The sequence below is a fragment of the Sapajus apella genome, unplaced genomic scaffold (genome assembly GCF_009761245.1).
Source record: "Sapajus apella isolate SASKATOON/1434 unplaced genomic scaffold, GSC_monkey_1.0 scaffold34, whole genome shotgun sequence".
Classification (NCBI taxonomy): Eukaryota; Metazoa; Chordata; class Mammalia; order Primates; family Cebidae; genus Sapajus; species Sapajus apella.
In genome coordinates this window covers 9,572,216-9,595,695 of record NW_022436974.1, presented here as the reverse complement: position 1 = coordinate 9,595,695, position 23,480 = coordinate 9,572,216, and the positions used below count along the sequence as shown (strand labels likewise).

General features: G+C 39.6%; 2 protein-coding genes across 5 annotated transcripts in view; one reads left to right on the top strand and one right to left on the bottom strand.

The window, feature by feature from the left end:
* Positions 1-23,480, top strand: part of FAT3 (FAT atypical cadherin 3) — a 662,573-nt gene that overhangs the window by 110,923 nt on the left and 528,170 nt on the right. For all 4 annotated transcript variants that reach the window (XM_032295797.1, XM_032295795.1, XM_032295796.1 and 1 more), the window contains exon 2: positions 18,223-21,531. In XM_032295797.1, the coding sequence (XP_032151688.1) occupies positions 18,240-21,531 (3,292 nt within the window). In that variant the 5' untranslated portion in view covers positions 18,223-18,239. The remainder of the gene's footprint in view (positions 1-18,222; positions 21,532-23,480) is intronic.
* On the bottom strand, positions 2,378-8,888 carry LOC116563119 (NADH dehydrogenase [ubiquinone] 1 beta subcomplex subunit 11, mitochondrial-like). Its single transcript, XM_032295672.1, has 2 exons — positions 8,741-8,888; positions 2,378-3,032 (listed from the first exon to the last, which is right to left on the bottom strand). The coding sequence occupies exons 1-2, from the start codon at positions 8,886-8,888 to the stop codon at positions 2,527-2,529; spliced, it is 654 nt and encodes a 217-aa protein (XP_032151563.1). The 3' UTR covers positions 2,378-2,526.

Sequence of the window (23,480 nt, the reverse complement as noted above, 5' to 3'; positions counted from 1 at the left end):
TAATTATGTGCAAATTATCATTCTCTCTACTTCTGCCTCATAATATATGTTTTACCTTAAAAGTACTTTTTTCTCCGTGAAAGCAGTAGCAAGATATTTTTGAAGAAAGATTGGGCTGGTCAGTGTTCTCCTCAGTTATATCTCATACCCAGGAGCTACAAAGCATTTACATTCTACCTAAAATATCTCTTTAATCATGGGTCTCCCTTGAGTTCCCTTCCCCCTAACAAATGGTAAAGGGGAGAAAAACTTTGTCGTTTTTGCTTCAGTTAAGTAGGTAACAGTTGGTGAGAAAATTGAGGGTGAAAATTGAATTGGTAAGCAAAGTAGTTGACAATATTCAAATGTTTACATTTTGCGTGTCCTCTCCTTTAAAGTGAGATCATGAAGAAAAGAGTGTAATGACTTAAAGGGGGAGGTGGGGTGTGGGTGACTCATGCCTGTAATCCCAGCACTTTGTGAGGCTGAGGCAGGTCAATTGCTTGAGCCCAGGAGTTTGAGATTAGCCTTGGCAACATGGCAAAACCCTGTGTCTACTAAAAATAGGAAAATTCAGGTGTGCTGGCATACACCTGTGATCCCAGCTACTCAGGAGGTGGAGGTGGGAAGATCCCCTGAGCCTGGGGCTGTGGGGGTCCACGCTGCAGCCATCCATGATTGCACTACTGCACTCCAGCCTGGGTGAAAGACTGAGACCGTGTTTCAGAAAAAAAAAAAAAAAAAAAAAAAAAAAAAAAAAAAAGGAGAGTAACATCATTCCATTTGGTAAATCTTTAAAAGTAAGAGTAGTACATTTTTAATTTTAACAAAACTAAAATTTAATGAAATTATGCCTTACGACTTTTGGCAGGTTCCACTTTTATCAGGATCCATTTTATGCTTTCTACAAAAGATGCTGATCTATTGCCTATGTGTTTTTTTTTTCTTTCTTTCTTTTTGATTTTAATCATCTATAGTAGGATTCTAGCAAATACTGTCTATAAAGAAGTGATTCTGCCCACAAGTTAAGAGGGCACACCCCGCTTGCAAATAATGCCATTCATTCATATCTAGCTTATTATTTTTTCCCTGTTAGAATGTGGAAACACCACTTGGAGGAGAAAGATAGCTGCCTCAATTATGGAAGATGTTGAAACAGCCCCAGGCCAGCATGTGTGAAACCTGTTCAGAGTTGCTCTCTTCTGTGGGTGAAGAGCTGACTCAGATAAGAATTGGCCACAATTAAATTAGGCTCATGTGAGGGAATGTCAGGCTGTAGGGACTGCCCTGTGTGTTCATCATTGATTAGACCTGTGGAAATTTTCATCCAGAAGGAACTGGTGTCACCAGGATCTTGATGAGCTCTGCATATATTACAAAGGAGAAGTGCTTACCACATTAAATGTCTGATGATGTTGCCATGATGTCTGATGATGCTGCAGCAGCAACATTAGACATGAAACCATCTCTGTCCTCTGCTCATTTTGAATATCTTTGGAAGTCACCTGTAGTCCATTTCTTCCCATCTTATATGTTAGATCTGTCTTCTGTTGGTCTCCATGAGAAAGTGAAATACTTGTTTTTGTTTAAAAAAAAGGAAAAGTAATCCCCACCTATCTTTCCCTCCTGACTTAGACACTGAATGTATGCAAAATTCCCAAATGATTTGAAATTGAAAGTTTCACTCTTTGACTTCTTATTTAGGTTAAGTGGCTTTCTTGACAGGCAAGAGAGTTTTGCAGTGGATGAGATGATGGACAGAAGGTGATGTATTATAATTATTGTGTATGACTTTGGGTTTAAGTGAGGTAATTGTATGAAATTATGTAGTCAATAATTACTCCCTCCCACTCTCATTCCAAAAATATTGTGGCTCTGCTGTAAAGCTCAGGTGTTCTGTACGTTATATAAAAAATCTTAAAAGTCCCATCCCTTAAAAAAAGGCTTATTTAGAAACATTTGTATTTTATTTTGAATTGTGCAAAAAAAAAATTAATTTGACCATCTTAGCCACTTTTAAGTGTGCAGTTCAGTAGTGTTAAGTATATGCACATTGGTTTTTGCAATCGTAGGTTAGTGGTTTTGAGGTGGCCCTAGTCTGGGATCAAGGGGACACTGTGTCACAAAAAATTATGAACATACTATAAAAGGAAATTGAGGGTGGGCACCATGGCCAATATGGTGAAACCCCGTCTCTACTAAAAATACAAAAATTAGGTGGGCATAGTGTTGCATGCCTGTAGTCCCAGCTACTTGTGAGGTTGAGGCAGAAGAATTGCTTGACGCCAGGAGGTGGAGGTTGCAGTGAGCGGAGATCGTGCCACTGCACTCCAGCCTGGGCGTCAGAGCGAGACTCCATCTCAAAAAAAAAAAAAAAAAAAAAAAAGGAATTTAAAATGAAATTAAAATGGAATTAGTGGAGAAGGAAGAAGATATAGTAGGACAGTTATTCCAAAGCCAATCCCCAAATCAAACAAACACAACAAAGTCCAAAGTTTCCAAAACATCAAATTGTATGTGTTGAATCCTGTGGAATTCTTTCTTTTTTCAGACTTTCAGCCCTTGAATTAGGTCAGAATGGCAGGCAAGGGGTGGGGAAGGTGGTGCTTCTTGAGCGCCACTCAGCAACTGGTCAGTTCTCATCCTCTGGCAGCTGGATCTTGCTGGGGTGGAAGCAGTTGGATTCCAGGATGGGAAGGCTTTTGGCTCTTGATATTTCACAAGCCTCCCAGCTTCACAGCAGGCCCACTCTTGCATCCTGTAGTCAGGCAGATAGGCCACAAAGGTGCTGCCAAGGGCCAGGACCACGGAGACACCAAAGAAGAAGACAGGTTGTGTGTTCCAGATGTCCAAAACAGGGTCCTTGTCATAACCATGGGAGTCTGGGTTCTTCTCATAGAAGTTTTTGTTCTCAGGGTCTGAGTCCTCCTGCCAGTATATGGTCAGTTCCAGGGACTGCTTTCCCACCACAGTGGATGTGGGCGGGCAGGAGCCCTTGCGTCTCCACTGCTTCCAAAAGAGGGGTCTCTGACTTCTATGGATTCTATGTGGGTCTTATAATATAGATGATAAATATTTGATATAATCTTTACATGAACTGTAAAGGGCAAAATTATACAAATAATTTGTCTGCTTCATGTTTACTTAGTAGAGAGATCAATATTATGATGGCCTAGAACAGAAGTAAATTTTTTGGCCATTTTTTTATACAACCAAATAACCACAAGGTATTTGATGAACAAAATCAAATAATCTTAAACTATCAGATAATTTTCTTGATGGTCTGGAAGTGAAGTGTTGGATCCAAGTAAACTCCTGAGTAGGAGGAGGAGACTCCTAGGCTGTATGACTTTCATCTGAGATTCTGTGAGAGGATAATAAATAAGCATGTTCTTTGGACTTCCATAAAATATGATAGTATTATAACCACTTACTCTTGGTCCAGGGCTTGGGCCCTCATTTTATTGTTGCCATGTGCCAGCCTGTGTGACATATACTCAGCCCTCAGAACCATCGTTTTACCTCCCTGGTGAGGCTGCCGCTCTCATCATCCCCTGAAGTTCCTGCCTCTTAACATCCCTGGCTCTAGAAATACAAACCTGGAAGTTAGGTTACATAACATAGCAGCAATGTGAAGATCTGGTAACTCGGTAAGAGCTTGTTCTGTCTTAGCTGTTGGCTGCTGTTTCCCAACTCAGTTCATATTTCTTGAATGCCTGGTATTTGATCTTGCAAAAATATGTGTGAGGCAGAGGGTAGTTGTTGCCCAAATTTCTGGTTCAGGACATTTAGTCTAAGTAATTTGTGGCCAGTTTTATCGTTTGTTCTTTCTCCTAAAAACTTAAAAGTAATGGAAGGATGGTATTGTTAGCCGCATGAGGCTGAGAGCTAAAATTTTTCTTTTTGTTCTGGAAAATAATTCTTTTTAAAATTTATTATTATTATTATTATTTGAGACAAAGACTCCCTCCTGTAGCCCAGGCTAGAGTGCAATGGTGGGATCTCGGCTCACTGCAACCTCTGCCTCCTGTGTTCAAGTGATCTTCTTGCCTCAGCCTTCCAGGTAGCTGGGATTACAGGAGCCTGCCACCATGCCTGTCTAATTTTTAGTAGAGATGGGGTTTCACCATGTTGGCCTGGCTGGTCTCGAACTCCTGACCGCTGGTGATCTACCCACTTTGGCCTCCAAAAGTGCTGAGATTACAGATGTGAGTCACTGTGCCCGTCAGAAAATAGTTCTTGAAAACGATAGTATAGTCTACTGGATTCTTCAAGTTAAAACTTTGAAGTACTTGTCGTACATAATTTTCTGTTGCTAAATTCTTTGTTAGTATCATTTACTCATAACATTTGCTGCCAACACATAGACGTTGAAAAGCAAATTTCTGGGCTTATATTTGTAATGGCTGAATGACATTTGCTTATAATGGTCAAATCACTGAAGCTTTTTAGATTTTTTTTTTTAAACAAGGCAATAGGAAAGGCATGTTAAACACAACAATAGAAATCTATTCCAAAAGAAAATTCAGATCTAAACTCCTTGGGTGGAATAGTTTGGTAAAGGTTAAACAAACTTTCTCTCACTCTTATGGGACATTAAAATAAATTTCATCTAAATTCTTGTCAGTTTCCCTGTACAGCTGCCCTAAACATCTGCTGTGGATGCTCAAAATTGCAGCTTTTCCCCTTTCAAAGTTTACATATGCTTGTATAAACTATTTATTTGTAATACATAATTAATGGCAAACTGTATACTTGATTTTTAACTACATATACCCGGGGTAGACTAGAAGCAAATAGTCTACTTACCTACATGGAATGAGCCTCCTTAGTTTAAGGCTCGTCAAAGCAGTGTTCCTATTTCCTTTGCAGGAGCTGTTGATATTAAGAAGAGGTGTTTAAAATCTGTTTAGGTTATTGTAGCTTAGGGTAGAAGTAGGGAATTTTGCTTGGTTTCACAATGTGGGGCAGGATATGACAGCCACTGTCTCATAAACCATGCTGCAGAGTAAAATAATTCCCTCAAAGCCATAGAAAAGTGAGGCCACTTGAAGGTCTGGGAGGCTGTGGTCTTGGTAATCATGCAGAGAAAATTATGTGAGCCTCTGGAGAGGTGGCCCTATGTTGATCTGCGAAGATTAATCTTCCGGGGCCTTGATTTTGTTGGCAGAATAAATGCTTCTGTAAAGAGTGAGATACAAGTCAGGTTGGCCAAAAACTAAGAACATTAATCCTTGAGAACAAACGGGGATTCTAGCTGTCGGGGTGACTGATAGCCTTGCTACATGCGAATACTTCCTGGAGAAATCAGGTCAAATGGTTCTACCATCAAGAGGTAATGGATCTTTAATTCTTTGCTGTGAGTGGGAACCTCAGAATCCAGTCAGGTTTACATTGTAGCAATGGAAGCCATCCCAGCTCCAGTAGAATGGAACCCAATTTTCTATCCTCAGACATGCAGCGCTCACCTTGCCTGGAGCATGATCCCTGGAACCTCTCAATGGCAGTGGAAGAGCTCTATGCAGTGCCTCAGCTATGTAAAAATGCCTCTTGGGAATTGTTTTTTCCTATTTATATATCATTGGCTCTACCTTTCCCAATATAGTTGCATCAGTTCCACTAAGTGAGTTTTTCAACCTCAACAATATTGACATATTAGGCCTGTGTGCTCTGTGTTTGGGGGGCTATCCTAGGCAGGACATTTAGTAGCATCTCTGGCTTATACCCACTAGATGCCGGCACCATCCTTCTCATTGTGATAACAAAAAATGTCTGTAGAGATTGTCAAATGTCCCATGGGGTTCAAAATTGCCCCTTATTCTATGGGAAAACACTGATCTAATCCTGTGTTTTCCTGGAGTTTCATAAGACATTTGTAGTTTATTCAACAACAAATATTTATTGAGCACCTACTTTGTGCCCAGTAGTATGTATGTTTTGTGTGGGTAACTGATGTCCAAAGAGAAAGTGTCTGTCTTCATTTTGTTTATACTCAAGTTGGGGTAACACTTATTAGTCAAATAGTCTTACTAAAATATATTTAGAATAATAATTATTGCAAATGAAATGTCGTGTGTGCTCTGAGAACACACAACAGGGGCCATAGCTAATCTTGGAGATCACATAAATCTGTCCTGAGGAATATGGAAGCTGCAGTGACTCTGTGCATGTTTTTATGATGGGAAATCAGGGAAGAGGAAGCCAGTTGGACTTGGGAAATGTGCAAAGCTCCCGAGTTGGCAAGTACTCTGCTAGGAACAATAAGAAAGGCCAGTGTGGCTGGGAAGCAGAGGGTAGCTTGAGATAAGCCAAACAAGAAGCCAGGCTCAAGTTTGACAAAACCTTTTCTGCCACTTTGGAAGTTTTGGTCGTTATGATTCTGAAAGCATAGAAAAGGCATTAAAGTGTTTTGACAGGGCTAGGATTTGTGCAGGTTTCAGAAATGTGGCTGGTTGGGTGTAGCAAGAGTGCTATGGAGAGGATGAGGGTGGAGATGCCAGGCTGGTGAGTGGCTTAAGGCTGTAGGGTTGCCGTCCTCTTTTCACAGTCAACCAATCCCTGGTCCCTAGTTCTCTCCTTCACCTCCTTGGCTGTGAAGTGTGATCTGCTGTGTCTCCACAGCCCTAACTCGGTTTGAACTCACTGAGTTCTTATACATTCATTTTCTGTTTGAACCACCTGCTTTGGATTGCCTTCTCACTCTGGCTTTCAGTTCCAAAAATGATACCAGGATCCCAAAGAGGGGATTGGAAGAACAAAACAAGCTGATTGTCCTTGGTAACCTCATTTCAAGGATACAATATGTCCTAGGAAGTCACTTCATTGACCATACTGTACTCACCCTGGATTCTAATTCTTCCAAAGATCCATGTTGACCTGTTCTTAGGAAGACTCTGTGGGTAGCTCCATATGGTGATTGAAAGAGTAAACTTGGTCTCATTAGCACCGAGTACGAATCCAGGCAATGTGGGCTTATATGCACCAGTCAATAGTAAATAACCTGAATGGGGACTATAGGAGAGCTGAAGGAGCCAGATTTGCATTTTGCCTTGTTTGCTAAGATGCAGTTATCAGAATTTGGGATGTGCAGCAGGATTTGCAGAGATCCAGAAGACCAGTTTTCTCTTAGGGTGAGCTCCATCAACTTGCTTTGTATTGTTCTCTGTGACAGCACCTCTAGGGGGCAGCATTCTATTCAGGCCAATTGAGGGGCTGGGCGATCTCACAGCTGATCTATCTGTGGCTGCCTTGGGATACTAACCCTGTACTGGACCTAGTATGTGAGGCTGAGGTTGCTTATGCTGAAGTAACTAGCTGGACAGAGGTTTTTGGATAATTTCTTTAACCTGTGTCTACAGAAATGTGTCTAGAGAAATGTCTACAAATGTCCCGTCCCTGTAAGAAAATATGTTTTCTTAAGGGAGCATATAAGAAGAAGATCCCACTGACTCAGGATTCTGCAGCCTTGAACTGTTTTTTTTTTTTTTTTCTTTTTGGTTTTTTTTTTTTTTTTTTTCTTATTTTGTTTTTTTTTTTTTTTTGAGATGGAGTCTCACACTGTTGCTTGGGCTGGAGTGCAATGGCTCCATCTCGGCCCACTGCAACCGCCACCTCCCTGGTTCACGCAATTCTCTTGCTTCAGCCTCCCGAGGAGCTGGGATTACAGCCGCACACCACCACACCTGGCTAATTTTTTTTTTTTTTTTTTTTTTTTTTTTTTTTTTGTATTTTTAGTGGAGACGGGGTTTCACTATGTTGGCCAGACTGGTCTTGAACTCCTGACCTCATGATCCACCTACCTTGGGCTCCCAAAGTGCTGTGATTACAGGCGTGAGCCACCACACCTGGCCACAGCCTTGGACTCTTTAGTGGTGAAGGAGGGTTGTTAAGAGCCGTTCATGTTGACCTGTTCTTAGGAAGAAAGATTCTGTGGGTAGTCCCATGTGGTGATGGAAGGGGTGACCTTGGACTCATTAGCACTGAGTACTAATTCAGACAATGTGGGCTTATATGCACCAGTCAATAGTAAATAACCTTATGGGGAATGTGGGAGAGCTGAAGCGACAAGATTTGCATTTTGCCTCGTTTGCTAAGACACAGTTGTCAGTGATGGTAATATCAGGAGACAAGACTGACAGGATTTCTGGATTGTCAGCAAACTTCTAGATTGTATTTCTTGACCCACATGCAATCTCTTAAATCCTTGGAATGTTTATTCCTGCCTATTTCCAAATAATCTTCTTTACCTCTTCCCATGTTATAATTTCTACCTCTCTGTAGTGTATTCATCCTTTTATTAACATATGTTAAGCTATTTTGTTTCTTCTCCTGAGTTCATTCAGATTGCTGCCTGAGATACTATTTTAGAGTTGTAGCCATTTCATGATATATTGTTTCTTTATTTCTTGCACAATTATTTTCTCCTTCCTTCTCGCCCGCTCCTCATCTGCTTATACCCCAAACTTCATCAAGTCAGACATAGCTCATATTATCCCGTTTTACAGAGTTGAGTGTGTATCACTCTTGTCATTCATTTGTTTAGCAGGTTTTCATTGTCTACCTACTGTGGATGAACTCGGTGTTGCTGCTTTTAATTCTGGGGGAACGTTTAGCCAAATAGACAAGCACTTACAAAACCACCTGCTTGAGCCTGTGTCTGCTTTGTCTAGGACAAGAACTGGTCCCATGTGTAAATGTGGTAAGATTTGGAACTGAATTATTATTCTCTCATAAGCCCTCCACAAACTTCAGGATGCCTTACCGTTTATCACATTTTCTTTTGGAGCTTCCAGTCTTTGGAAAACGATCACGTGATACCCCTTCACCTCACTGATGTACGGCAGCTCTGCATATACCCAGGCCTCCTCTCCCCAGCACGCCCTGGCTTTCCCCTTGCCCTGCATTACCATCTCTTTCTCAGCAGGAAAGGGGTGCAACAAGGGAAGATCCCCCATCTTTTGGTTTCTTGTCTTCTGATTTTACATTGTAGATTCTGTTTTCCTGTAAGAAGACTCACTTTTAAAGGGGAATGGCAATTGGGATGGCTAAAAAGATGTGAACTTTTGGAAACATAGCAGATGGCAGGGACTTGGCAGAGCGGTAAAAATCCATTGTGTCAGACTGTAGCAATCAGAGGCTCTCCTGGCACTTTTTTTCCTGAATTGCATTCCCCCCAACTATTGGAATTAACAGTATTTATTTCTTCCATTTGAAACGATTTAGGCCCTCTTCTCTTCCAGGCTGTTTTTTCCAGAGTGAAGGCTATTACTGGAATAGGTTTTCTTTCTTTTCTTGTTTTTTTTTTTTTTTTTTTTTTTTAAACATAAGCATGGGAGAACACTAATGTATTTACCCTTTGGTTTCTGTCAGTGAGGCCTACAAGAGAAAAATTGAAATCACGCATTTTTCTGGAATATTTTCTCAGACAGCTAAGCATAGGAGCAAATTATATCCTCTCCATACATTTTTTTTCCTTCTATACCATGATGAATTTCTTTCTCTAGAGAGAGAAGTGATTTTTAAAAGGCCTGGACAACATGCTAATCTTTCCTTCTGGTAGCCCCTGGTTGAATTACTTCTGAATTTGAAGCATTTACCGATGAAATGATACTTGACATTAACCAGTGTTGTATGGAAATATTTCTAGCACCTGGGGAGAAAATAAAGGAGGGTATTCATAACACTGCCGCTGTGTGGCTGAATCTTTCGTTTTTCTCAGAACCAACTAGAATTACTCTTGCTTCATGCTGACTGACTTCTTTCCTCAGAGATCACTCTTAGACAACAGAAAGATTTGCACCACTGGAAAAACGTTAGAATTTAGAGTATTATTACAATGGAAAAGGTCGGGTTTTGGTAATGGTCTCCTTGGCTATTTGGGAGAACCAGCTGAGGGCTTTGGTTTGGGATTTTTTTTTCCTTGTGCAGAATGACAAAGGTGATATTATATCCCTATAAATAAAATGTTCTTCTTGTTATAAAGCCATACTTAGATTTAGAGCTCAGAGCAGACAAGCAGAGTTTTCCACAGAGAGGTGAAATAGGACCTTGGCTTTCGGTTCTGTGTCTCAGGATATGTTTGACTTGGCCAACTGCTTTTGGCCTTTGACTAAGTAAAACTAGATAAGAAAAAATATGAAAATATATGGATGATTATTGAACCTTAAGAAGATTCTTCTCTTCATGTTAGACCTTGTAGTTCACAGAACTTTGCAAATTGTTTATTTGCTTTTTTTTCTAATGTGGAAAAAAAAATTAGCGCAACAAATTATGGAGTGGTTGTCTCATTCTTCAGTTGAAATGTGTGGATATGCTTATATGACAAGTACTGGGACAGCTTCTTCAGGGATAGCTCTCAGGTTAGTTAAGATGAGGATTCATACTTTATGATATGGTGAAGGAGGAAGGGGAATAACGAGCTAGTCTTCCAAATATGGGGATTATACCCCATTTCTGAAGTTTTTCAGGCAGCCAGAGCCACAGGGTCTAGCTTAGACTCAATGTTTCCCTGATTTTATTTCATAGAACACTCTTTCTATAAGAATTTGCAGTATAGGTGTAGGGTATAGGGGGAGAGAAAGGAATTTATGATCAAATAGATTTTTGAAATTATACTTATTATGTGCTTTGGGGATCCCAATTTACATAGCATGCTTGTGCATGTAACAAGTATTTACGGAATTCTGTGTACCATCGAACTTTATTTCTAATAGTAAAAATAGACAATAAGTGCAGCAGTCCCCACTTATCCACAGTTTTACTTTCCAGTGTCTCATCCACTGCCAACCACGGCCCCAATATATCAAATGGAAAATTCCAAAATAAACCATTCGTAAGCTTTAAATTTCGTGCCATTCTGAGTTACCCAGTGAAATCTCACCTCTTCCCTCACTGTTCCTCTGACATCCTCCCTGGGCGGGGGGGGGGGCGGAATCCTCCCTCTGTCCAGCGTGCTCATGCTGTGCATGCTTTCTTCCCCTTAGTCACTTAGTAGCCGTTTTGTTATCAGATCACTGATCCGGGTATTGCAGTGTTTGTGCTGAAGTTACCCTTACTGTACTTAAAAATGGCCTCAAAGCTCAAGAGTAGTGATGCTAGCAATTTTGATATGCTGGAAAGAAACTGTACACTGCTTCCTTTACGTGAAAAGGTGAAAGTTCTTGACTTAATAAGGAAAGAAAAAAAATGCCGAGATTGCTAAGGCCTAGAGTAAGAACGAGTCTTCCTGAAGTTGTAAAGAAGGAAAAAGAAATCTGTATTAGTTTTGCTGTCACACCTGAAACTGCAAAAGTTACAGCCACAGTGTGTGATAAGTGTTTAGTTGAGATGGAAAAGGCGTTTAGTTTGTGGACGGAAAGCAGAAAAGGAAACACATTTTGATTGATGGCAATCGGGTTTGGTTTCAGGCATTCACTGGGTGCCTGGAAGCACATATCCCTCAGATAAGGCTGGGGAATCCTATATCTACTGTGGTTTCCTATGGAGATTAAAAAAATGTAGAGTAAATTTTTAGAGGTGATTCAGGATGGGAGATGAGGGAGGTTTATTTTGGAGCATATTAAAGGTTCCAGGAAGTTCTACTTTAAGAAATCTCTTTATCTTTGTTCAGCTAGTGTTTCCTAAAGTGTATTTTAATTGCCTGCCTACACATACCTTACAGAATTAGTGTGTCATGGAACACAGTTTGGGAAATGGTGGGCTAGCTATTTCCACGGGGTCTCTTAGTTTTAGGATTGTAATTTCTGATTGGACTGACGTTCACTTTCATCTTCTCCCTGTGGAGTTAATGGTGTATGCTAACTAGCCCAGCCCAGCTTCCCTCACCAAAAATTGATTCAATTTTTACCATTTCAAGGCTGTTTGTTAAATACTATAAGAAATGAGGCCCTGAACTTTTCTTCAAGAAGCTTATGATCTAGTATATACTTTAAAGATGCACATAAGTAACTAATCCAAGGAAGGCAGTACTATCAGAAAGGTAAGTTGAAATAAAATACAATGTTTAGAGTAGTGGTTTCTCAAAGTCTTGTTTCTTCTGAGTAATGCGTAGGTGCAGATGGTTACAGACCTGCATTACTAAAGGAGGCAAGAGCTTTCAGAGTCAAATTCACGGCGGAGATCTCAGGTCCAGTTTTAGCTTTTTTATAGACAAGCTGTGTGACCTTGTTCAAATCACGTAACTTCTCTCAATCTGTTTTCTCAATGGTAAAACTAGGGTGTTGGGCTAGACAACTTTATGATCCCTTTGGCTATAATTCTCAGCGACTTTCCATGGCTTTGGCTCAGTATTTCATTATATAATGTGAATAATGACATGACCCAAATTATTGTGATCTAAATACTTAGTATATTATCTTATACATTCTCTAGCTATAATGGTTTGTATTAAAAAAAAAAAAAAAACCTGCATCAACCCCTTTTTCTTCTTTTCAGGCAGCCATTAGCACAAGCCAGAGAGTAAAACTTTATTCCCAAGTATATTACACAAGCAGTCTATAACTGATTTCAGGAGCAAGGACCCAGAGCATAAAGTAGTCCCATGAGAATGGTAATTTAAGTGGTATCAGAATAGGCTGCTCTAGGAGATAGGGCTAAGCAGTATCTGGCTGTTCTGGGACTCATCACTGCAAGGAGAAATCTTTCTTGAACTCCCCAGGAATTAAATGCTAGGTCTAAGGAGCCAATGCGGCTGTAGTTTTCAGAGTTTGAAAGTGTACACACGGGAGTTGGAATGAATTAAAGAGTTCTGGCAATAGCTTTTGGCCACGTCACCATGCACAGGACCTCTCTGTGGCATTGACTCTGACCCCAGCACAAGTCTGTCATCTGTGAAAGGGTAGCTTTCGTATTAGGGGTGGTTCCTCTCTGGACCCTTTATCCTTATCTCAGTTTTACTTGTTTTTTTTTTGTGTCCCTGCTTCTGAAAACCTTAATAATTATGTCAGTTGATATTCATGGAATATTAACTGTGTGCCAGACACTATGTTAGCCTTTTACCTGGTAGTGGCAACTCTTATAATCCCCATTTTAAAGATAGAGAAACTGAAATTTAATGAATCTTTCAATGTTAGCCCCAAAGTCACCCAGCCAGTAGCTGGCAAATCCTGGATTCAACTCATGTTTCTCTGACCTTTGTGGCTAACACAGTGTTCTTCTATTAGAAAAGAAAGGATATTCTTTTCTTTACCTTTGATGTGTGTTTTTGCTACTGAAAAATAAAACGTAGAGTAGGTTGTAAATTTTATTCCGTCTTGTGACTCTGAGATTTTGTCTTCTCTAAAATCTGCCTTATTTAATGCTAATAATAGATGAAAATTTTATACTATGTGCCATGAACTGTTATAAATATTTTCCATTTATTAACTCAAATCCTATTTGGTAGGCATTATTGTTCCTCTTTTATAGAAGAATAAACTGAGGCACAGAGAGAGTAAATAGCTTGCCTGGGGTTGTAAAGCCTGTAAATGGCATAGATGGGATTCAAATGTAGGTGATCAGGTGCCAAAGTGCACATTCCGTAACCATTGCACGCTCTGCCTTTGTGTTGGCATGGGCTCTGGCACAGCATGCACCTGAGCATAGACTGATCCTCCATTTGCAGTTTGAACACGGGTCACCTTCCATAAGGACTCCTGTCAAGGGGACTCTATATTGACTTTGTTCTTTGCATTACAGCTGAACGTAGCAAATTTCTTGAATATCCTCTTGATTTGACTAACAGAATCCTCTCAAAATAGAAAAGATAGGAAGAGGGAGAGTGAAAATGAAATATATTATTAAAATGTCTTTTTTAGTGTTCAGAAGTCTGAGCAATTTAAGCAGACCAGATTAATGATGGCAGAAAACAGCTTTATCAGGTTACCAAAGCAAGCATAGGTACCCAGCAGAGTCAAGGCTGCCCCAGAGGGGTAGTCTCCGTGATTGCTGTTCCCTGCCCTCAAGGTCTCTGGCATTTATTCATCCGTGGAAGGAAAAATCTGTGTGCCCTTCTGAGTCCCACAGCAAGATCCATCCTAACAGAGCAGAAGGGCAGGACCGGGAGGCACACCAGGAATGCCTCTGAAAAATAAATGTCTCAAAGATTGATGGCTTGATGATCTCTTTGGAGATTTTTATCAAAAATTATTGATTATTTTAGTAAGTCATAGAAAATAGCCTCCGAGGTTGGGAACTAAGTGCTTTCTTTAAAATAATCTGGAAGCTGTAGAATAAATCGATGTGCAGAGCATCTAAAACACTGCAACTATCATATTGGCTTCACAAATAGCTTGGCTTCAGTGTGGAAAAAGCAATGTTATTTTTTTAAAAATCTGAACAGTTGTCTTGGCATGCTAAAAAGAAAAGAAGACAAAATTCAATTCTAGTATTTGCTTTGCAAAATTCTACAACATTCCTAGCTTGTAGCACTCATTTATTTCCTAATCAGTGGGAATACTGTAAGGCTTTTAAAATAATTTGTGCCAGATAGGACCTTTTTTTCTCCTTTGCCACAACAAAGATACAAAAGCTTTAAAAGATATTTTTTCAACAACTGAATTTGACAAACTTACTCCTGCACAATTTTTTGGTATTAGGTCTAAATTTCAGTACATGATAATACCACTCCATTTATGCTTGTTTTGAAGTATTTTCTATTTGCATTTAAGACCACTGATTCTGGTTTATAAGAAAACAATTCCAGCAGTGCATCTTGCTGAAAGAAAAACTCGCTGTGCAAAATCACTAATTTTTGAATACTTAAATTGAATGATGTTTTTTCATATTATGACAGCGTTCTGCCTTGAAAGATTCACAGCAAGATTTGTAAAAGTAACTATCCCCTTAGGGCTCTTAGATATTTCCTTATAAACAGTTAACTACTTAGAGGAGAAAATAACACCAGAGAGAGTCATAAGGTGTCAGAAAAGGAAGATGCCTCCAAAATAATGATAAACCACAGCTCTAAAATTGTAATGTAACTCAATGAAAACTAATTCAATTGAAGCGTGTTTCAGTTTGGTATTAGCTCTGAACCTGGGGAACTTGAGACCTGGTATTAGGGGGATCTCTTCATTTTATGGACCTCAGTTTCTTCAGCTGTAAACTCAGGAGATTGGAACAGATGATATTTAAGGCTCCGTTGAACCTGTATAATTTCTTGATTTGGTTTCCTGAAGTAAGATGTGCTTTTTGTTGGGGAATAGGAAACTGAGCATATTAAAAGCATCTGGGCCTCTGGTTACATCTGTACTTAGTGTTCTGTTCAACAAACCAGCGTTATTGGTTTCCTGTGTGATGGGTGCTGTACTGGATGCTGGGAATAGTGTGATATACTTCTCATTAGGTTTCCTTAAATGGAGTTCAGAGTGTGAATGGGGGATAGACTCAGAAAAGTTCAGTTGCACTGAATGTTTCATGGGGCAAGTTTTCCTCTCTGATCACCATGGAGTCCAGACTCCTTGGGCAAAGGATCAGCAAAATTACTGTTACAGAGAGCCTTCTTAGCCCATAATAGTGAGTGGGAAATGAGGCAAAAGCTCTATTTGTATCTCCCCGGAGCATTCTGGGAGTGATCCCAGCGTTTCACCTTGAGGGACTGTAACCTTGCCTTTGCATCCCCTTACAAGAGACTTGCTTACTTTACCATGTTCACATTTCCACAGTGAGCCTAAAAATTTCTCCACTGCTTTGGAGCCTTTTAAGATGATGAAATAGAAGAGACTCCTGAGGCATACAAATTACTATTAAAGCATCTTCTAGTGTACTTTTGTGATCACTAAAAAGAGTTTCTGTTGCTCCCATATTTCAGCTGACTGTGCTCCACAAAGTAGACACCCCAATCATATTGTGGGATTCGCCACTCTGTGAAGTGGCGAATTTGAACCTACTGCATCCAGAAAACCTAAAATGTATCATTTTCCTAATAAACTTTCCTTTGAAATGACCAGCAGTCCAATGGTGTCTTTCTAGGAACTTACTGAACAGGGTCACCAGCAGCCATCTGACTTGGTCCCTGCCCTAGTTACCTGAGGTCTTGTCCACATGCTGCCTGCACCATTTACTTAGCACATGCAATGTCTGCAAAGAACAGATAGTCAGAGGAACTGCATGTGAAATTAGCATCCTTTATAGAAATATACTCCGTTTTTCTGCTTTTTATTTTTGCTGTCTGTTAATACCTATAAAGTCCCCATATTAAGCTTGAGTTTTTCTATCTGCAACTCCTTGTTTTCTACTGGATACTTCAGCAGATGATAGCAGCAAGGTATCTTTCATCCCCAGGCAGAACCACCATTCGCATGCTCAAGGTTTCACTTTAGGAGAGTCTCTTGTAAGATGAAGCTGGAAAAACAAATAGGAAAACTTTGTGGAGTGTGGAGAGAGCCTCAGGTCTAATCTAGAATCTGCTACTAGGAAAATGAGGTTTTAAATTCTTATTTACAAAAAGGTTATAATATATGCCTTGATAACCTTGGATATGAAAGGGTTTTATAAACCATAAATATAATTTTATAATATTTTAAGATGTTAAACTCCTGTAGGGGATTTTTTTTTCTTTAGCTTGCAGCCAATAATCAGAACTACTTTAAAACCGAGAGGAAGTAGCCAAAATGATATGCTGGGGGTGGGGATGGGTTGTGCTTATTAAAATCAATTATATATGTTGACTACTTCATTAGAATTAAATTTGGTAATATGTACTTCTAGGAGCCTTGATCATTTCATTCTTGCTTGCAGGTAATTTTGAGAGAGTGAGAGTGTGATGGGGAAACACGTAGATTTTAGAGAAAGATTAAGGTCTGAGATCCCGCTTTGCTACTTGCCGGCTGGGGGACGTTGCTTGGGCCATCCTCTCAACTAAGTAGAATAACTTCTCTGACCCACAGTTTTCTAGTATGTCTTCGGGTAAAATAGTACCTGTTACTTAGGATTGTCACGAAGATTAAATATAACAAAGTGGAAAAATGACTGATACAGTGTGTACGTCATTGCATGCCTGCAAAGAAATTCATTTCCTATCTCCTCTCATCTTCACGTTCCCTGTAGAGGAAGAAAAGGAGAATGTCAAGGGCTTGCAGAGCATAAGACTTGATGGAAGAACTCATATTTGGCGGTTCTAAAAATCTGATCCTTTGGGTTTAAATAGACTTCACTTTTTCTTGTTGAATACCTCCTTTCTCCCTTCTCCTTGGTTGATTTTACTGGCTGAAGTAGGAAAAGGTTTTTATCTTTTAACCCACATAGCCATGAAACTGTGGAAACTGTCTAAATTTAATAGTCATTAAGGAAAATAATTGGAAGTATCTCTTGTAATTTCTGAAGTTTTTCTGGTAAGAAATCGCTCTGACCTCCCTTGTTGTGAATAGTTCTGGATATCACTGCGGTCGTGTAACCTCTCAGGGATTATTGTCCCTGCTTTGTTACTTGACACTTTGTTCATTTTATGGCATGGCATTGTGCATAAACCTTAATCAGTTTTAAAGTAAGCACAATAAAAGATGGTAATACCTTAAAGCATTTTTTAAAAGATCATAATTATAAAAGTAATTATATAACTCTTGATGAACAATGTTCATTGAAGAAAAATTAGAAAATGCAAATATGCTACCAAGTCCCACAACACAGTTAATCCTTTTTAAATAAAACGATTCAGTTGCACATAGAGATGTTTATGTAACTCATGCTTACACTGTTTGATGACCATTTTTTCTTAGGATTACATCTTACTACATCTGAAAATGTACATCTTTTCTATCTCTATTTTTAGTGACTGCACAATGTTTTATGAATACACCATGAATTATTCAGTCCTCTATTGAGAGGCATTTAGCATCTCTTTTTTTTTTTTTTTACTTTAAACTGTGCTATAACAGATATTTGTCTAAATATTTGTATAGGATAATTACTGCAAGGGCAGTTATAAGTCAAAGGTAAATGCGCTTAAGGCCTCCAATACATACTTCCACACTGACCTTCAGAATGTAAGAAATCTTGTGCCAGTGAACAACCTGTCAGCAGTATAAAAGTGTTATTTAAAATGAAGTGTCGCTTGGAAATACTCGTCCGAGATAGGGCTAAATTCTAGTAATCTTGGGTTCCTTATTACCTAGTAGTGGCGAGGTTTCTAATTTTTTCTTATATTGCTATTTTAGTAAAAAGATTTTATGATAACGCTTTTTTAAAGCACGGTTTCCTAATAGTTATTTTCCATTCCTCCCACTTCTTCTAGGATAATTTATCTTTTCTCTTTCTCTTCCCCTCCAGGATGGAAGTATGATGTGATGGATATAATTATGGGACACTGTGTGGGCACACGGCCTCCTCCTTCTTGCCTCATCCTCCTGCTTTTCAAGCTGTTGGCCACTGTCTCCCAGGGGCTACCAGGGACTGGACCCCTGGGCTTCCACTTCACACATTCCATTTATAATGCTACCGTGTATGAGAACTCAGCAGCAAGGACCTATGTCAACAGCCAGAGTAGAATGGGCATCACCTTAATAGATCTGTCCTGGGATATCAAGTACAGAATAGTGTCCGGAGACGAGGAAGGCTTTTTCAAAGCAGAGGAAGTCATCATTGCAGATTTCTGTTTTCTCAGAATAAGAACTAAAGGTGGCAATTCTGCCATATTGAATAGGGAAATCCAGGATAATTATTTATTGATAGTAAAAGGTTCGGTCAGAGGAGAGGATTTGGAAGCATGGGCCAAAGTGAACATACAAGTTTTAGATATGAATGATCTGAGACCTCTGTTTTCACCCACAACATACTCCGTTACCATAGCAGAAAGCACACCTCTAAGGACTAGTGTCGCCCAAGTGACCGCAACAGATGCAGATATTGGTTCCAATGGAGAATTCTACTACTACTTTAAAAATAAAGTTGATCTCTTTTCAGTTCACCCCACGAGTGGTGTCATCTCCTTAAGTGGCCGATTAAATTATGATGAAAAGAATAGGTATGATCTGGAAATTTTGGCTGTGGACCGGGGAATGAAACTGTATGGAAACAATGGAGTCAGCAGTACTGCAAAGCTTTATGTTCACATTGAACGTGTAAATGAACATGTGCCAACAATCCATGTAGTCACTCACATTCCTTTCTCATTGGACAGAGAGCCGACATATGCCGTGGTGACAGTTGATGACCTAGATGATGGGGCCAATGGAGAGATCGAATCTGTTTCCATCGTGGCTGGGGATCCTTTAGATCAGTTCTTTCTGGCTAAGGAAGGAAAGTGGTTGAATGAGTACAAGATTAAGGAGAGGAAGCAGATTGACTGGGAGAGCTTTCCCTATGGCTACAACCTCACTCTTCAGGCAAAAGACAAAGGATCGCCTCAGAAATTTTCAGCATTAAAGACAGTCCACATAGGAAACCCCAGAAGAGACACTGTCCCAGTTAGATTTGAAAAAGAAGTGTACGATGTGAGCATAAGTGAATTTTCCCCTCCTGGTGTCGTGGTTGCTGTAGTAAAATTAAGTCCTGAACCGATAGATGTGGAATACAAATTATCTCCTGGTGAGGATGCAGTGTACTTTAAAATTAATCCTCGTTCAGGTTTGATTGTTACAGCACAGCCACTGAATACTGTTAAGAAGGAGGTTTATAAACTGGAGGTGACAAATAAAGAAGGAGATTTAAAAGCACAAGTCACCATCAGCATAGAAGATGCGAATGATCACACCCCGGAATTTCAGCAACCACTGTATGATACTTTTGTGAATGAAAGCGTCCCTGTGGGAACCAGCGTTCTAACGGTTTCAGCTTCTGATAAGGATAAAGGAGAAAATGGGTACATCACCTATAGTATCGCCAGCCTGAATTTGTTACCATTTGCCATTAACCAGTTTACAGGTGTTATTAGCACAACTGAAGAACTGGATTTTGAATCCTCCCCAGAAATTTACAGATTCATTGTTAGAGCCTCTGACTGGGGTTCACCGTACCGCCATGAAAGTGAGGTCAATGTGACTATTCGAATAGGAAATGTCAATGACAACAGCCCTCTCTTTGAAAAAGTGGCTTGCCAGGGAGTTATTTCATATGACTTTCCAGTCGGTGGTCACATCACAGCAGTCTCGGCGATCGATATTGATGAACTTGAACTTGTGAAGTACAAAATCATTTCTGGAAATGAACTTGGCTTCTTTTATTTAAACCCAGACTCTGGTGTTTTACAGCTTAAAAAATCACTGATGAATTCTGGCATTAAAAATGGCAATTTTGCCCTCAGAATTACAGCAACTGATGGAGAGAATCTTGCAGATCCCATGTCTATTAACATTTCAGTCCTACATGGGAAGGTGTCTTCAAAGAGCTTCAGTTGCAGAGAAACTCGTGTGGCTCAAAAGCTGGCAGAGAAACTACTCATTAAGGCAAAAGCAAATGGAAAACTGAATCTGGAAGATGGATTTCTTGACTTTTATTCAATTAATAGGCAAGGACCACATTTTGACAAGTCTTTTCCTTCTGATGTGGCTGTAAAGGAGGATCTGCCAGTTGGTGCTAACATTCTGAAGATTAAAGCCTATGATGCTGACTCTGGCTTCAATGGAAAAGTGCTATTTACAATATCTGATGGAAATACAGATAGTTGCTTTAATATTGATATGGAGACTGGGCAGCTTAAAGTCCTTATGCCTATGGATCGAGAACACACAGACCTCTATCTCCTTAATATCACCATCTATGACTTAGGTAATCCACAGAAATCATCATGGAGACTGCTGACCATCAATGTGGAGGATGCTAATGACAATAGCCCAGTTTTTATTCAAGACAGTTACTCAGTTAACATTCTTGAGAGTTCAAGCATTGGTACTGAAATCATTCAAGTGGAAGCCAGAGACAAAGACTTAGGTTCTAATGGTGAAGTGACTTACTCAGTCTTGACAGATACACAGCAGTTTGCCATCAATAGCTCAACTGGAATCGTTTATGTAGCTGATCAGTTGGACCGGGAATCCAAAGCCAATTATTCTTTGAAAATAGAAGCCAGGGACAAGGCGGAAAGTGGTCAGCAGCTGTTTTCAGTTGTCACTCTTAAGGTTTTTTTAGATGACGTCAATGACTGCTCCCCAGCTTTCATTCCCAGTAGCTATAGTGTGAAGGTTCTTGAAGATCTCCCTGTTGGCACAGTCATTGCTTGGCTTGAGACCCACGATCCAGATCTTGGATTGGGGGGCCAAGTGCGCTATTCTTTGGTCAATGACTACAATGGGAGATTTGAAATAGATAAAGCAAGTGGCGCCATCCGCTTGAGCAAAGAGCTGGATTATGAGAAGCAGCAGTTCTATAACCTTACCGTGCGGGCCAAAGACAAAGGGCGGCCTGTCTCTCTGTCGTCTGTTTCCTTTGTTGAGGTGGAGGTGGTGGATGTCAATGAAAACCTCCACACTCCCTATTTCCCAGACTTTGCTGTCGTTGGATCTGTAAAAGAAAACTCACGCATTGGGACAAGTGTCCTGCAGGTGACTGCTCTAGATGAAGATTCCGGAAGGGATGGAGAGATCCAGTACTCCATCAGGGATGGCAGTGGTCTCGGAAGATTCAGTATAGACGACGAGAATGGTAAGTGTAGTATTTTATGCCAAGAGTGCTGTTTCATCTCTTTTAAATGGCCAACATTGGAAAAGTAAAGGGATGTTTAGGGCAGTAAAATAGAATGACAAATGAGGTTGCATTTGGTGCAGAGATGACGCACGTAGATGCTTTTCCTTAGAATGTTCTGGTTTGTTAGAAGATCTGTTTATACACTAACAGCCGTGGTTTCCAGTGGGAGTTCCAGTTTGTTTGTTTGTTGTTGTTTTTTTTTTTTTTTTTCTTGCTCAGCACTACTGCTACCAGGTCACCTTTTGATAAGCCTAAGTAATTGTCACTTCTGTTGATTGTACTCCTGACTCTCTCTAAATGAAGGAGTCTGATAAAGTAAATTACATTTGAATTGGCTTTAAGTTAGAAGTGTGAAATGGATTTTCAAATGGATCTTATATAGGAATCTTTCCCTTTACAGTAAGGCTTTGCAGAAGTGATATTGTATGAGTTGCTTGGTCTTTTATCTTTCATGGTTTCATCTGGTCCTTGAACGATGGGCATTTGCACTCTGTATGCTCTATTGATATAACGAGGTGTGCTTCTACAAATGTTTTCCTAATGGAATAAATGAGTCTTGCTATTAATTTTGTTTATAAAAAATTGATTTCAAGATGTTATTTGTAAGACGAGATTTTTTTTTTTACAAAACATTTTAAAATATGGGGCAAAATTGTTTCGATATTTTCATTGCTTCTGACCTACTTTGTTATTATTCATAGATAAAGATTGGGGTTTTTAAAAAAATACTTGTTATTGTTGCTATTTGTCTTCAAAATGTTCATGTGCCTGGACACATGTGTATGTCTGTGTATGTGTGTGTTTCTGTTCCTTTATTAGCACTGTGCATTTTCCTAGATTTTAGATTGTAGACATCTCAAGTGAGGGGCTATGTCTTCTCTAGTCTTGTTTAAATGGTAATATTATCATCTTACCATTTTCAGAGCGCATTTATATACATTAGATACTTTCAAACAATACTGGTAGAGTGCTTTTGCTCCTTTAGTCTGCTTAAGCTGTCAGAGCAAAATGTCACAGACTGGGTGGTTTAAACAACAGACAGCTACCTCTTATAGTTTGGGCGACTGGAAGTCCAAGATCAGGGCACCAGCACAGTCAAGATGACTGGGCTTGCCGACTACCAATTTCTTGCTGTGTCCCCACAAGGCAGAGAGATCAGGCTCTGCTCTTTTTCTTCTCATAAGGGCACTAATGACATCATTAAAGCTGTACCCTTATGAGTTCATCTAAACCTAATTTCCTCCCAAAGGCCCACCTCTATATAACATCCCATAGAGGGTTACAGCTTCAGAGTTTGCATTTGTAGGGGACACATGTATTCAGTTCATAACATCCCATTGATGATGATGATGATGATGATGATTAGAGCAGGTGGTAGGAAGATGTCACTAGAGACATACTAACTGTATATCCATAATACCAGAAAAAATGATTTAAGAAACTATGTTAAATATTAGGTAGCAAGAAATCTATATATACCATCCCAAGTTTAAATGATAACTTTGTATATGTAGGCTCTAATTATGGTCAGTGAAAATTGTAAAATTGATCTCCATAGCTATAGTAGATGGAAAAATTCAATGTTAGGAAATTTCACCCCTGACTTTGCCACATGCTGTCTGTTATTATGTATCCCTTGTAATTTGGTTGGAATATATTTCTGCCTTTTAAGTACAAAATGATAAAGGAGGGGAACTAGCCTTTACTGAGTGCCTATTCTGTACTAATACTTTACTACTCATAATAATGAGTTCATGGGGTACTTACAGCGTGCCAGACACTGTACAGAGGGTTTTATAGGTAGGCCTTATTTAACTCTTCCAACAGTACCACGAGGTTGGATTGATAATTACCAACTCATGAATTGAAAAGTTCACAGAAGACATAGAACGTGGAGCCTACTTTCT

What these genes read in the sequence shown, in the direction of transcription:
- LOC116563119 (XM_032295672.1), bottom strand. Translation starts at nt 8,888, where the DNA reads ATGGTAATGCAGGGCAAGGGGAAAGCCAGGGCGTGCTGGGGAGAGGAG. An exon ending in AAAAGAAAATGTGATAAACG is followed by an intron (nt 3,033 to 8,740) that starts GTAAGGCATCCT and finishes CTATATTATAAG; the next exon opens with ACCCACATAGAATCCATAGA.